The sequence below is a fragment of the Drosophila biarmipes genome, chromosome 2R, assembly GCF_025231255.1.
Source record: "Drosophila biarmipes strain raj3 chromosome 2R, RU_DBia_V1.1, whole genome shotgun sequence".
Lineage (NCBI taxonomy): Eukaryota > Metazoa > Arthropoda > Insecta > Diptera > Drosophilidae > Drosophila > Drosophila biarmipes.
The window spans coordinates 18197452-18211544 of record NC_066615.1 but is presented as its reverse complement, the minus strand read 5'-3'; the positions used below and the strand labels follow the sequence as shown (position 1 = coordinate 18211544).

The 14093-nt window shown below is 45.8% G+C and overlaps 5 protein-coding genes across 6 annotated transcripts; 3 read left to right on the top strand and 2 right to left on the bottom strand.

Moving 5' to 3' along the window:
• The first annotated feature begins 1451 nt into the window (after window positions 1–1451).
• LOC108022386 (uncharacterized) lies at window positions 1452–2907 on the top strand. The gene is made up of 3 exons (XM_017091269.3): window positions 1452–1580; window positions 2557–2642; window positions 2698–2907. The coding sequence occupies exons 1-3, from the start codon at window positions 1551–1553 to the stop codon at window positions 2813–2815; spliced, it is 234 nt and encodes a 77-aa protein (XP_016946758.1). The 5' UTR covers window positions 1452–1550; the 3' UTR covers window positions 2816–2907.
• Window positions 2908–3187: 280 nt separating this feature from the next.
• On the top strand, window positions 3188–3708 carry LOC108022217 (U6 snRNA-associated Sm-like protein LSm6). The gene is made up of 2 exons (XM_017091071.3): window positions 3188–3376; window positions 3510–3708. The coding sequence occupies exons 1-2, from the start codon at window positions 3286–3288 to the stop codon at window positions 3656–3658; spliced, it is 240 nt and encodes a 79-aa protein (XP_016946560.1). The 5' UTR covers window positions 3188–3285; the 3' UTR covers window positions 3659–3708.
• Window positions 3709–3948: 240 nt separating this feature from the next.
• Window positions 3949–5371, bottom strand: LOC108022216 (uncharacterized). The gene is made up of 2 exons (XM_017091070.3): window positions 4486–5371; window positions 3949–4414 (listed from the first exon to the last, which is right to left on the bottom strand). Exons 1-2 carry the CDS (start codon window positions 4639–4641, stop codon window positions 4016–4018), a joined length of 555 nt encoding a protein of 184 aa, XP_016946559.1. The 5' UTR covers window positions 4642–5371; the 3' UTR covers window positions 3949–4015.
• Window positions 5372–5437: 66 nt separating this feature from the next.
• Window positions 5438–10717, top strand: LOC108022919 (dynein intermediate chain 2, ciliary). 2 transcript variants are annotated; one of them, XM_017092129.3, is made up of 8 exons: window positions 5438–5862; window positions 7824–8257; window positions 8458–8689; window positions 8755–9181; window positions 9239–9316; window positions 9381–9772; window positions 9827–10248; window positions 10309–10717. In XM_017092129.3, exons 1-8 carry the CDS (start codon window positions 5815–5817, stop codon window positions 10490–10492), a joined length of 2217 nt encoding a protein of 738 aa, XP_016947618.1. In that variant the 5' UTR covers window positions 5438–5814; the 3' UTR covers window positions 10493–10717. The 2 variants fall into 2 exon arrangements, with proteins under 2 accessions (XP_016947618.1, XP_050743441.1); XM_050887484.1 differs by lacking the exon at window positions 5438–5862 and adding an exon at window positions 6631–6783.
• Window positions 10526–13440, bottom strand: LOC108022920 (ribitol 5-phosphate transferase FKRP). Its single transcript, XM_017092131.3, has 3 exons — window positions 12195–13440; window positions 11972–12088; window positions 10526–11915 (listed from the first exon to the last, which is right to left on the bottom strand). The coding sequence occupies exons 1-3, from the start codon at window positions 12930–12932 to the stop codon at window positions 11052–11054; spliced, it is 1719 nt and encodes a 572-aa protein (XP_016947620.1). The 5' UTR covers window positions 12933–13440; the 3' UTR covers window positions 10526–11051.
• Window positions 13441–14093: the final 653 nt, after the last annotated feature.

The following is a 14093-nucleotide window of genomic DNA, read 5'->3' as shown; positions in this document are numbered from 1 at the left end:
AGAGCCTATTAATGGAATATGATCTCCGATCTGTGGCTCTGCTTCCGACCTTCGAGCAGGTACTTGAAAAGCCGGCTTCGCCGTGCTCTTGTTTGACTTTATGAACTGTTTTACTTTTTTTAGTTTAGTTTAATGACAGACCAAATTGGTTTTCATGGCAGACGGAACTAAGTACGCGTATTCGCCAGAGGTTACTGCCATTCATTTGCCGCCAACCAAAAGCGCTCCAAGCAAGCTGAAAAAAATGTTAAAAAAAGGTGGAGATAATGTTGAACAGAAACAGAAACCCAAGGAAAAATGCGAAAATGCAAATGCAAGGCGAAGAAAGTGCGCCGGAGCTGAGAAGAAATGGCACAGAGTCGCGAAATAAAGAAAGCAAAAACTGGTTGGCAGCTAAGTTTCCGACGGAGCATGACTCTTTTATGGCTGCAGGAGTTACATAATATGGGTCCACCGTCATCTCGATCCGAGGTGACCATCGACTGGATGGTCCACAAGCAACCACTTTGGTAATGTGGCCCCAATTCCGTCTCTGCCCACCTGAACAGCTGTTTCCCAGCTCTTTTAGCCGCTCTTTGGAGTCTCAGCAGTTCTCTTAGCCAACAGAAAAAATAAGAGCCTACGTGAGTCGGCTCAGGTGAGTCTTTAGGCCATACTTTTTGTTTGTAAACATACATTTCCGGCAGCCTAAGTGCTGGTGAGAAATGCGCCAAGTCTTTGTTTTTTCAGGACTTTCACTTTCCCCGTGAGTTGTAAAATCTAGAGGATCATTAGATTAAGTAAACATATAAGTTACAAAGCACCGGGAGAAACTATTTGTTTTTTTTGCTGAAACCAAGTTTAAAGCAATAAAACCAAACTAGTTAGTTTTAAACTTTTAAGATATTCCTAAACTTAAACAAATAAATACAAATTTATTTACTATATCGCGTCACTGTGGCTGGCAGCCCACGTAGTGACGAAGCGCACCCAGTGAGTGTGCCTAGGCGAATATCATATATGAACGAGAAATGATAGTATTTATGGTATAATCTATGATACAATTATTAAATTAATTGAATAAATGTATGCTCCTATTTTTAAAATTAGTTCTCTACACCCTTCAAAAAATTCTATATTTAAGGCCTTAAGTGTATTTTAGATTTTAGTTATTATTTTGGATCAGGCAAGCTTCCGAAATTATAATAATATTATTTAAATTTAAGTTAAGTGATCATTTAATTTACTTATATTCCAAAAGGTTAGCCAATGATTTGACTTCAATTAGAGGTATCAGAAAAGCACTATTATATCTTACCACGAGTACTAGAAGAGATAGATGACGGAGCCTGGCTTCAAGTCTTCAAGCCCAACTTCGAAGCTCCAACTCTCTTCGCGAGCTTTCTGGCTCTCTTCGCGGAGCTCGGCTTTGGCCGCCTGTCTTCTGGCAATGCAATTCAGTTGCCAAACAAAACGCGATCGGCGAACATCTTCGTACCGCTCCGCCCTTCCATAGCTTTACCGTTACGCCAGCGATCGGGGATTGCCTATATATCCGTAACCGAAAAACCATGGCCATGTTGAACGCTCTGCTGCTGCCCGTAAGTCTTAGATCGTCTGAGGCGGAGGTTGCTTCTAGGGTTTGCCTCCCCAATTAACAAGTCTTGGCGCCCACTGACACAATTTCCGCCTTTTCTGCGCGAAAGTCGCAGCCGAAAGAAAACCGTCTGCGATCGTCGGAAATTGTGACTTGAATTTCCGATGAGCTGCGGTCGCTTCTTCTTTCAAAATCCATTTGTTTTCGACTGCCAGACAATTGACACATTTCCGAACCGTATGTGGGCCAAATTCGAAGGCTCTCTCTTTCGCTGGGGAGACCTTGAAAGACGCGATCCAGCGATCTTTCTCTTAATTTCTCTCTTGGCCGGGTTGAAAGCCAGGCGAATTGTGTCATAATCTCCGGGCAACGAGTTGTGGCCAAGTTGCGCATCGTGGTTATGGGCATTGTTGGTGCAATTGCATAACCAGCGTTTAAACCGTTGCCTTGAAGTTGGCCTAAACGCCGGAAAGAGATTTCTGGGAAGACGTCGGCCAGCTGCGAGTATTACCACTTTCGTGCGCTGACATAGTGAGCTATTGAGCATTTGCGGGCTTTAATTGTTTAACTTCCCTAATCGTGTTTCGGGTAATCGAACTACTTTCACAAAACTATGTTTTTATTGCACATTAAGTACAAATACGGCTTTTACTGAAAGCACGCACCAGTTTTTTTGGCCAAAATCACAAATACTTTAAATGTTGCAGTGATAATATATCAAGTAAACTGGTTTTAATTTTAACGAAATGAAATAATGGGGAAAGCTGAAGAAGTGTCGGTCCCTACATTATTTTAAACAGATTGGTACTTCGTAATTTTTCAATATTAAAACAAATGAAATCATATGTTTCATGGATTAACTAAATATCAAAAAAAAACCCCGATCTGTTATTTTTAAACCTAACAATTGCTATTCCTAAAATTATTTGTTGTACTTTATTAATTTTTAAATGTATCATAAACCTTTTTTTATTTTCCAGTTCCTTTTGTTTATTGTAGCATTTGTGGTGCACTCATCATTTGCCACAGTTCAGCCAAGGGCTCCAAACTTCCAGTACTTCGAAAGGTATTTCCAAATGTTACCCAAAACTTCTCTTTCTAAAATATCTTTTGAATTTCAGGCCGAAATACCGTTACCCCTATTACGATGAACATGGTCGCGGCAAACTTCTCTACGGCTACGGTGGCCCGGAATTGTATCAGTACAAGACCTACACGCCTCTGGAGGGCATACACTAGGACTTATAATTTATAGATGCATTGTAGCTTATAATTTATGTTTTCTCCATTCTCCGCTTTATTTAAATTAAACATTTTTTATATTCCCATAACGGTTTGAAATTTTTAACAACTTGAGCAACAGATGGCGCTGTCAGTACCATTTCACATTTTACAGCACTGTTTTGGGGAGCCCTATCTATAAGTTGAAATGAGAAAATTTCTCGGCTGTGACATTCATTTATTCTTCAAGTTTAATATTTAATTTGTTGCATTGCCTTAGTTTCCTTATTTTCTTTGACGCTTACATGTCTTTTGGGTAAACAAAACTTGGTAATTCTTACCGCCAAAGAAATATCGTTATCGATGTGGCCATATCTGCCAGTGTGACCGTAGCATAACAGTGATAAAATACCAACTTGTTTGTCAATTGCTATAATTTTACCAAACAATTTCAGATTTTGCATTTATTTACAAATAATTAAACAAATATGTCCCGGAAAGAGGCCCTGTCGCAGTTCATCAACCAGATACACGGTCGCCCCGTGGCCGTAAAGCTGAACAACGGCGTGGACTACCGAGGTAGGCTCAAAAGCCTTGGATAAATAAAGCCGGCAATCACGTTGGGGCTCCCGCTACCATCTACTTGGTTACCATCTAGTTTATGCTATTTCATTCATATTTAACATTATAATCCTAATGTATTCTCTTCCAGGGGTCTTGGCCTGCTTGGATGGCTACATGAACATCTGCCTGGAGCAAACGGAGGAGTACGTGAACGGCCAGCTGAAGAACAAGTACGGAGATGCCTTCATCCGCGGCAACAACGTCCTCTACATTTCCACGCAGAAGCGGAGGGTCTGAAATCGTAGCGCCTAAGTTTATACCGTAAATATAACAAGATCCACAAGGAATGCAAGCATCCTAGTCATTTGGGATTGGGTTATCTTCACTTACCAAGAAATTGAATTGCTATATAGCATATATACCATCTACTGACCCTTAAAAAAAATTGCTTTCGAAGAGTTTCCTAATGTTACATTATCTAACGTTTGTTCAATAATTTGAAGGATTTTCCAAGCCTAGATACAACACCAACTCACAGTAGTTGGTGTCCAAATCCTTCCCCGTTCAATTCAATTACAGGTTTACAGTCACGTATCGTATCTTAAGTTTATTCCATAAATACACTATCTAGAGCAATGCGATGGCAATCCTCACTCAACTAGGATAGTGGGGAGTGCCATACTCCCGGGGAATGGCTCCAAAGTGCCGCAACTGGGAGACCGAGTAGCCCGAGCCCAGAGCAGCGATCAGGCGCTCCCCGCGATATCCAAATTTCCGCTCGTAGACTGGACGCCAAGAGCGCCCAAAGTGAGGATCGAAGGGAATCTCGCTGGGTTGCTGGAACGGCGAGTTGCCAAAAAACAGGCGGTCGAGGTAGTCCAGCACGGCCTTCTTCTTCTGAAAGTGCTCTAGGAAGGGGTTGGCGGTGGCTGCGGTCCGGGGATCCTGCGAGGGCAGGTTCTTGAAGTACTGGAAGTTCACCAGATCCACGTTGGAGAAGTCAAAGACCCCGGGCAGATCGTGCAGCGTGGCTCGCACTCGGACCAGGGAGCACTGTGCAGCCAAGGGCAATGTTAATGGCGTGATTATTGGGCGGTGGGTGGCTGCTTTAATTGCCCACTTACCATTACGGCCAGTGCAGCAATTAAGACGTATTTGCACATTGCAATTGTTACGGCGATCCGGAGAGAGACGACACCTATACGCTTCCCCGCGTGGAATTCAACTGATTTGAATAAATTCGGCCAACTGCACGGGTTCGGCCGCAGTGCGTCCGACATCCGACTGCCCAGCGATTTGCAATCGCTCCCAGGTCTTGTATTCTGTTGCAATATCCCCAATCACATTACCCAATGCCGCCTGACGCGGTGTCCACCGCGGCCCAGCCAAATGTAACAGTCGTAATTAATTGATATGCATGTCGCATCGAGAGGCGTTCCAATCAAAGAGCTCGTCACCACAGCGGACCCGCTCATTTGGGTTTTGGTCACCGCTGCCGGCACTGTCACTTTATTACTCGCGGGCGACCCCGCAGATAACAATCTTTTGATCTTAATGAGCACGCTTTGTTGGTTCGACCCCAGATCGGTGCATCCAGCTGAATCACCCCAGTAGCTTGATTTGTAGTAGTTTAATTATTTAAATCAAAACAGAAAGACTTGAACATGGTTTTAAATGGAGCTATGTTTAAGTAAACAAGCTTTATTACTTAACAAATGGATCTCCCAATGCTTGAAGGAAAAATGTAGATCTTGGAGACTGTGATGTTTGAAATACATTAATTAGTAATTTCCTAATTTCTTATTTTTATAAGTTCAGCTGAAATGAGTTCTATTTAAAAAACATTGATTTAGTTTTACATTACCTTTTCTAAAAACTTTCCTTATTTAGTAATATCCTCTATTGATTTTATTTCGAATTCTACGCGGTGAAAAAGTTAGGTTTTTACACTAGGATTAGAAAATTGCTGGATTAGGAGACTAAAGAAATAGATCAATGCATCAAATTTGTTCGTAATTTATTCTTACAAGACTGCCAATCTTGGAACCTCTCCTCGGTAACTGACTGAACTCCCTGCGAAACCAACCTTTTGAAGGAGTTTAACTCCACTCCTAGACGCAATTCCTTTACCAAATCGATATGCAAACGGCAACCGTAACCTGGTGCGTAGGGCGATTGCCAAATTTCTATAGAAACTGAAACAAACAAAGTCCTTATGCCAATAAATGGCGGATGGTCCTGCCCCACAGGATTACGTAAAGCAAGGGTTTAGTTGGCGTTGATTTTGTGAAATACGCACTCATCAAAACACTTTTCAGGCTCCTGTCGAGCAACCAAACAAAATAACGAAAACACTTAATTTCAGTTGGTGAAACGAGTTATTTAAATTTTAGAAGAGTTTGATTAAATCTTGGGGATATTCCAATCACAAATTCAGAGGAACTGCCAGAGAAATGGCAACTAAACCGGGAAAGGGCGATGGCAAGCAGGTGAAGGGGAAGGTAAGTAACTAAAATGTATATAACAAATATTTCCTATTGTTATTTACTCCGAACTGGATACACTTTGCACTCCGTATAAGCACACATCCTTTCGCCTCGACAGCTGGCAGCGTAATGGCCAAAACGAGGTCCTTGCCGCGGGCCAAGTCTATTTTTGCTTTTAAAATTTTTTTGCGCCTATCTGCGCTTACTTTTTAATAAGTTTGTCTGAAAGCTAGGCTCCGTCAGGCAGCTCTCCTTGATGGAACTTTGTCACGAAACATAATTTGCAATTTCCGGACCCAACCGGTGGGCAGCAGGTGGAGCAGCCGTAGCCACCATGTGCGTGCCAGGCCGGGGAAGCCGGAGCCCAAGCGATCGGAGCGGTGCAATTTTGTTACGGCTACCAATTTATTTCAGCCGACCCATGTGGCCCTTGCCGGGCTGGTGAGTGTCGAAGTCTCATCAGGCCCAACGCAATAAAAGAGTCGATAAATCACTCACGTATACGACCCTAGGCTCACCTTATCCATTTAGATGCACATCAAAATAAATATGTATTTATGTAAGAACCAATCTCCCGAGGTGGTGGGGGCTGTTATCCCCGTGTTGCCCGCTCCCAGGGCCTGCTAATCGAGTTGTGTGCAATTTGTTTATTCCGCCTCATCCTGTCGGTAGTGACGTCAGGGCCAGAAAGTTTTTCGCCTTCGTCGCTGAAGAGGCCGCTGACGTGGCGAACGTCATCACGAATGTCTTGGCTTTAAGTCGAGGTTCCTTCCGGCGGCTCTCAGTCTTGCCTCGCCGTTCTCGCCGGACAGATTTCCCGAAAGAAACTTCCGATTCTAGAGCTCCTTGCTCACCAGAAAGCCTCTAGTTCCTTCTTACCCTACAAAGATTCGATTATCGACCAGGATGTGGAAGCTAGCCAACAAGGCCATGGCGGTATATGACCATTAGATTGCATCTCCACTAGCAACTCTTAGCCAACTGAGTAGATCTGTGTGTCTGTGAGTGTGACTGCAGTGCGTTTCAAAATCATAAGCCTTGAGGAAACTGAAGCATTCTTAGCCAAATTTAACTTTAGTCAAAATTACGTCGGATTATAAAAAAAATATTCCAAAATCTAAAATACCTAAGCCAAATCTTTAAAGTCTGGAAAAGTCCAGCTAGTATTGAAGTTAGAAAACTAATATATTCTATTATATTATGTTGTCAGGTACTGCATCTTAAAAAGTGAATTAAATACCACTAGTATCATTAATATTCAAAATATTACCCTTATTATTCCTACGTTTGAATATTTTTTGTATCTTTCTATAAAAATAACATGTAAAAATGCTCACCGAAACAATAATCTTTGATTCTGAAACGCATTGTAAGTTAGGGATCTGTAAATACCACGAGTGCCTGGGTGTGTCTAAATATCTAAATAACCGATATCTTTCCATATGTACAACCTGTAAATACAACCGTAGTCGTTTCTTCAAACTAAAACTCAACTCGTAGTCGTAGCTAAGTAGGACAGATCGCTCTCCATCTCAAATCATAATCAGTCTAAGACTAGGCATCGCAATGTCAGAGGTTGCGAGTGCCCCAGGAACCGCCGATCCCGAGGAGGATCCCGAGATCGCCAGCGACGGCGACTGGGATGGCGACGAGGTAACGCCTCCTGGGTATTCACCCCGAAATGAAACCCTTTCAAACGATATTTGGATATATGTACCTCCTTTCAAGTCGCATGCCGCATACTGCTTGGTTTCCCTTCTCATGATCCTCTCACCTGCTCTAAAAACCAGTTTGCACCCAAATCGTAGGGCATCAGGGGATGGCGTTAGTACCAGGTAAGTGACCACCCACCCGGAATCCCACTCCCGGCTTCGTTTCTTTTGAGGCACCTTCAGTGGAACGTTGCATGCACCACACTCCGTAAACCCGCCCACAAATCCAGTGAGTTTGTCATACTGTTGATCCAATTTCCCCAGCTGAGGACCTCCAAGAACAAGGCCGAGGGCGGCGGAGGTGGCGGTGGCGACGCCGATGACTTCGACGCCTGGATGAAGTCCCGCCAGCTGCTCAAGCCCGATGATCAGCTGGATCTCACCGAGGCCGAACTGGGCGAGGAGATCACCAAGGTGCTAACGCCCACCAACACCAACGTGATCCGCAACCTGGTGGTCTATAGCTTCAAGGAGGGCGAGTTTGTCCTGGCTCCGGTGCCGGGCAATACGGTGACCCTCATCGCCTTCCCCGGCAACTCGCTGCACGTGGACTCGGAGGAGGGTCGCCGCCAGATCGAGGAGTCCGATGAGATTGGCTACCCACTTCCCATGCCCAACTACACGGTGGTGGAGCAGCGCGAAGCGGAAAATGTGGATGGGGAGGAGGGAGAGGGCGAAGAGGACGACGATGGAGCGAAGTAAGTATTGATTGCCGAAGAATGCCTTCCTTATACGTTCTTAAAAGGAAGTTCTTACCATCTTAAAAATCTTTGTAATATAAAAACAAAAAATTATATTTTATAGATTATGTTGTTGTATATCTTACACGGTTCATAAGATAAAAGACCATATTGTGGTTCAAACCATCTTTTAATTTCTATAATATATAATACTTTAGCGCCAAGGACGCCGCCGGGGAGGAAGAGGAGGTCGAGGAGGAGGACGACGAGGAGGCCAAGGGCACTGAGGGCGATGAAGGCGAGGGGGAGGGAGAAGGTGAAGGTGCAGCTCGTCCTGAAGATGAAGAACCCGCCCAACAAGCGGCGGCTGTTTCTTCGAAGAAGCGGAAGCTGATCAACCAGTTCAACTATTGCGAACGGGGTGCCCTCACCTATTCAAATCCCAAGAGGGTAACTACGCTCTAGATAGCCCATAATTATAATATTAATTCCATATACTAAAATTCCCCTTGTAGAGTGTGGACACCCAGACCATTCCCCCTCCCCGCTCCCAGTTCGGGGCCAATGTGCTGCAGTGGGTCATCTACGATTCGTATTTGGAAAACTACGAGGAGCAGCAGAAAGATGGCTCCAAGAAGGACGACCGTAAGCGGGGCAGAAGGGCCAAGAAGTTCCGCGACAAGTCCGCCATTGCGGAGCAGCTAAACAAGAAGTATCTCAAGTGCTGGCAGATCCTCGAGCGCATGATCAACCAGAATATCTACGACGACATTGCCCACGACTATCGCTACTGGGAGGATCCCGCCGACGAGTTCCGCGAGGGCGAGGGCAACCTGCTGCCCCTCTGGAAGTTCCAGTATGACAAGACCAAGAAGATGAATGTCACCGATATTCTTTTTAACCCAAGCTACTACGATCTCTTTGCCGTGTGCTTTGGATCTCGTAAGTTCTGGGGAATCTAGTGAAGGCCACAAATCATTATTTCCCATTTCTTCACAGATGATTTTATGAAGCAGACCAATGAGGGTTACTTGTGCCTCTTCACCGTGAAGAATCCCTCCTTTCCGGATTACATAAGTGGGTCCTACAAAGGTATCTTTCTTTGCATTACTCCCTCATAAAATTCCTTCCCCGATTACAGTTCAAACCGACAGTGGGGTAATGTGCTGCGATATCCATCCAACTTATCCCTTCCTGGCCGTAATCGGCCTCTATGACGGCAATGTGGCTGTGTACAATCTGCGCGAGGACTGCAAGGAACCCCTTTATGTGTCCAAAGGAGTCAACTGCAAGCATGGAGAGTGCGTGTGGCAGATAAAGTGGGGCCTCGACATGACCGACGGCGAAGTAAACTTCTTCTCGGTTTCCTCCGATGGGCGGGTCTTCAACTGGATACTCATGCAGAACAAGCTGTGGGTCACCACCATTATCACCTTGTATCGGGAGAATGGACTTGTGGACGGGCCGGATGGCACCAAGATCAGCCTGAAGAGCGGGGGCTCCTGCATGGTCTTCCATCCCGTTGACAATAAGGTGTATGGATTTTTTTTACAGATATATTTCGGTTACTAATCTTGGCTGCCAAAGGTTTTCCTGGTGGGCACCGAGTGCGGCTACATCTACAAGTGCAGCACTGCCTTCAGCTCCAAGTACCTGATGACCTACAATGCCCACAACATGTCCGTCTACCGCATTGACTTCAACCGCTTCAACAGCAACATCTTCGTGTCCTGCGGAGCCGACTGGCGGGTCAAGGTCTGGGAGGACATGCGTGCCGATCCGCTGTTCATCTTCGATCTGGGTGCCGCCGTGGGCGATGTTAAGTGGGCTCCCTACTCGAGCACCGTGTTTGCAGCGGTGACCACCGAGGGCAAGGTGCATGTTTTCGATTTGAACGTGAACAAGTACAAGGCCATCTGCATCCAGGCTGTGGTGCCGAAGCGGAAGAACAAGCTCACCCGGCTGTCCTTCAACGAGAAGCTGGCTTTCATTGTGGTGGGCGACGAAAAGTAGGTGTCAGTTAGAGATATTTGTTCTTACCTTTAATTATCCCCCTCTTTTACCCCCAGGGGAGTTACCACATCGCTTAAGCTGTCGCCCAATCTTCGCATGATGGTCAAGCCGCCCAAGAAGCAGCTCTATCTCGACCAGAACACCCTGCAGATAAGCAAGCTGGAGAAACTGCTCTCCCTGGTCCGGGAACTGCCCGAGGGATCTGTTGTGCCCGACGCAGCCACAACCGTGCGCAGCTAAATCCGAATATCAAACCAGTTTAAAAAAACACAGTATGGTCTGACTCTATGTATTATATTTTACACATACAGATCTGCTGGTTCTAAAAGACTCTTATGTTACTTTACGTTCCTATCAATCTAACAAAAATTTGCTATCAACCAACTTAAGGAACTTAGAAGCAATGTAAAAAATCACAAAATTGTATATATGCTTAAGACGAAATAAAGGTTGAGTGAAACTGTGGTCAAATCCGTTTTAAAGTCTGGCGTTTAACAAAAATACTAGTGGGCCGAAAGATCTCAAGAGTCCGATCTCCAGGCAAAAGATATTACAAAATATTGTACTTTAATGCTTGTTTCATTCCCTTTGAATTGCATTTCAAGAAACTGAGCCGACAGACTAATTATTTCAATTGGCTTCTTCGCAGAATGTAATTCCATGGTAATCACGATTGTAATAGTCACTGATCTTATTTGATAATCTTAGTGTTCAGCAGGTAAAATAAAATCAAAATACCATTTTCACAGACAATTCTTTGTAGGTTTATGAAATTGTGTGCTTTTGAGACTGGGCCGACTCAGTCCTCCTCCGCATCCAAGTCAGCGGATTTGACCTTGATGTGCTTCTCCTCCAGATACTCGAGCACATTGTTTGGACACATGACACTCTTGCCCAGGAAGAGCACCGTGGACATCGGATGCAGGTAGTCCGCCGAGAAGGTGGTGGCCTTCCAGCCGAAGAAGCCACTGGGCTTAGCCTCCGTTCCGGAAATCGCATAGGGCAGCAGATTGACGCCCACCTGGTTGGGCTTCGAGAACTGGACGCGGAAGTAGTGGCCGTCGGTGGCCTTGATCCAGTAGAATCCCTCGTTGTCCACGTACGGCTTGCTCTGCGACTTCTTCATCGCATTGGAGCGCTCCAGGTCCTGGACATTGAAGCTAATGTCGATGTCGTAGGCATCCGGAGACAGGTGGTTCGTTTCGATGGCGCTCTGCAGGGCCCGGTTGTCCAGCCAGTAGCGGATGCCCACGTTCTCGAACTCCTCCAGCACGTGGTTGAAGGTCGTCCTCAGCTTGTCCAGGCAGCAGGGCGGCGTGTGCTTGCCCAGATACGAGTAGTAGGGCCTCTCGTTGTACACACTGCCGATGCAGGACTTGGTGGTCCGCTCGCAGCCGAACAAATCGATGTCGGTGATCAGGGGCAGCGAGGTGTTCGACGACGAGAACTGGCCATCCAGGACCAGGCCGTGACCCTGGCCCCACACCTCCCGGGCCTGGGCCTTGCCGGGCACCCTGTAGGCCCGCCTCACGATCCGCTTGATCTGCAGCCTCTTGTACATCTCGCGGAACTGCCGACGACGCAGGTCCATCCGCCGCTGCTTGGTGTGAAAGGAGGCGAACAGGCGACGGCCCTCCTGGAAGGCTTGCGGGAACACCGTGGTCTGAAAGGTCTCGGGCTGTTACTTGGCTCTAATTCGAATTCGAAGGAAGCACTCACCGACAGATTGGCAATTTTGGCCTGCATGTAGAGCATTTCCGGGAAGGGCAAAGTGAAGGGCTCGGGCATGGCGCCCAGAACGGATGCATCTAAAAGGATGGCGTGCTTCTGCAGGAACTGATGGGTAAATCCAAAAGATACAAAGGTTATTTTTACAAGTTAATATTACATACATGAAGAATAATTGTATTCAACATTACATAAACCCTATATTTATACCCACCAAATCACATCGCCTGGTGTCGTTGGTGGCCACCAGCTCCAGCGTCCAGTCGGGCAGATCCATGGTCATCCTGACGCAGCTGATGAAGGACTTGAGGTTGCCGGCGAAGGGGACCAGCACCATGCGGCGCACGGTCTCGTCCGGCGGAACGGGAGGACGCTGCTCCTTGGGCTGTCCTGGCAGGCCCAATGAATTGATCTCTCGCAGGATCTTCTGCAGGATGTTCTTGCTGCTCAGCCGCACACTGTCCGGCATTACGAGCACGTACTTGGTGCGAATCGAGGCCAGGGGGTTCAGCTCCTGTCGCGACTGCCGCACATCGAAGGCCAGGCTCTGAAAGACCACGGTGCGCTCCTCTCCGGCGGTCAGATTGCGCTCGTAGTGGACCGGCGGATAGGCATACTCGGCGCCGCCGTCTTGCAGCACCAGGATGGGCATGTTGGGTATCACGTCCAGGATGCTGTCTATGCTCGCCCGCAGGTCCTGCTCGAAGTTGTAGTGGCCATAGAAGACGATGGTGATGGACTTCCGTATGTGCTTGTTGGCATTGCGCACCTTGTCCTTCGGCGACAGTTTGGCGGCCTTTGGCGGCTCCTCCGCCGCAAGCGATTCTCCGGAAAGGGCTTTACTTATCCGGCGCCAGAGCAGCGTGTTCCAGGTGTAATAGAGGAACACCAGATTCGCCAGCAGGAATCCCAGCAGGAGCACCTTGACCAGACGCAACCGGAACACCTTCATGACGCGTGGCCTCTGGATTCTTCTTCTGGCCGTGTGTGTGTATCTGTATCTGTATTTGTATCTGCTCCCGGGTATCTACACTGCATCTACATGGCTAGCAGGGGCATCTCGTTCCTTGGGTCGCACTGGCTTCGACTCCAGATCCAGGTGCTCCCACCGATGGTGGCTCATTCTTAGATGTCGATTGGCTCGGTTTATAGACTCATATATCCTTTTATTTCTGCTTTGCGGGCACTTTGTTTTTGTGGCTATTCCTTTTTCCTCGCCTGTGCGCAAATACGGATTTCCTCCCCCTGCGGAAAATCCCTTTGGCTCGAACAGCTGATGTCGCTGGGGCTGGAAAAGTGGAAGAAAAGCTTTCTCCCAGGACAAGTGACCGTATATCAAAAGCTTTTTATTTGGCTTTACACTTTATTGTTGAAATATTTAACCTCAGTACTATATAGTACTCTTATACCAAGGCCAAGCACCGCCTTATCTCTTTAATTGTTAATAATACTTGCAACCAAAAAAAAAAAATGGGTGGGTAAACATGTAGCACACGTAGCTTTATTTAAGCCACTGAAAAAACATTTGAGAATAAATTGTTTGACAGAATGAACAAAAATGGATTGTCAAGGGGGTTTTAAAAAAGAAGACATTAACCCCGTAACCAATGAATAGATTTGGAGAGACATGTTTTGGAAAGATCATCATAGCACTTTTGATATGTCAGTAATGCTGTTCAGGAATAAATATCTCAATTTTTAGAAGCTTATAAAGCAACTACGAAATCCAGCTCTTCCAATCCAAATATACCTCAGTACCATATACGTTGTATTCCTTTCTTAAGCCCAAGTTCCACCTTATCAGTTATGTTATTATCATCTTTGGTTCTTCAAATGTGATCGGAGTTGAAATAAAAATCTATTTATAATAAATCGAAAGTAAGGCATGTTTTCGAGTCTTTAGCTGATTCTTAAGTTTGCCTCTATTGGCTCTAAGGTCTTTATCGCTGCTCTGCGGGTATCAAGCAAAATATATTTTCTTGTTAACAAAATAAAATTGTACTAAAACAGTAAAATCGGTTTTTTTATTACTCTTTAATGTGTTATAAAATATTTATCTGATGCAAGCTTTATCAGGTGTGTCCCAGATATCTGACGATTTTCTGGACGGAGG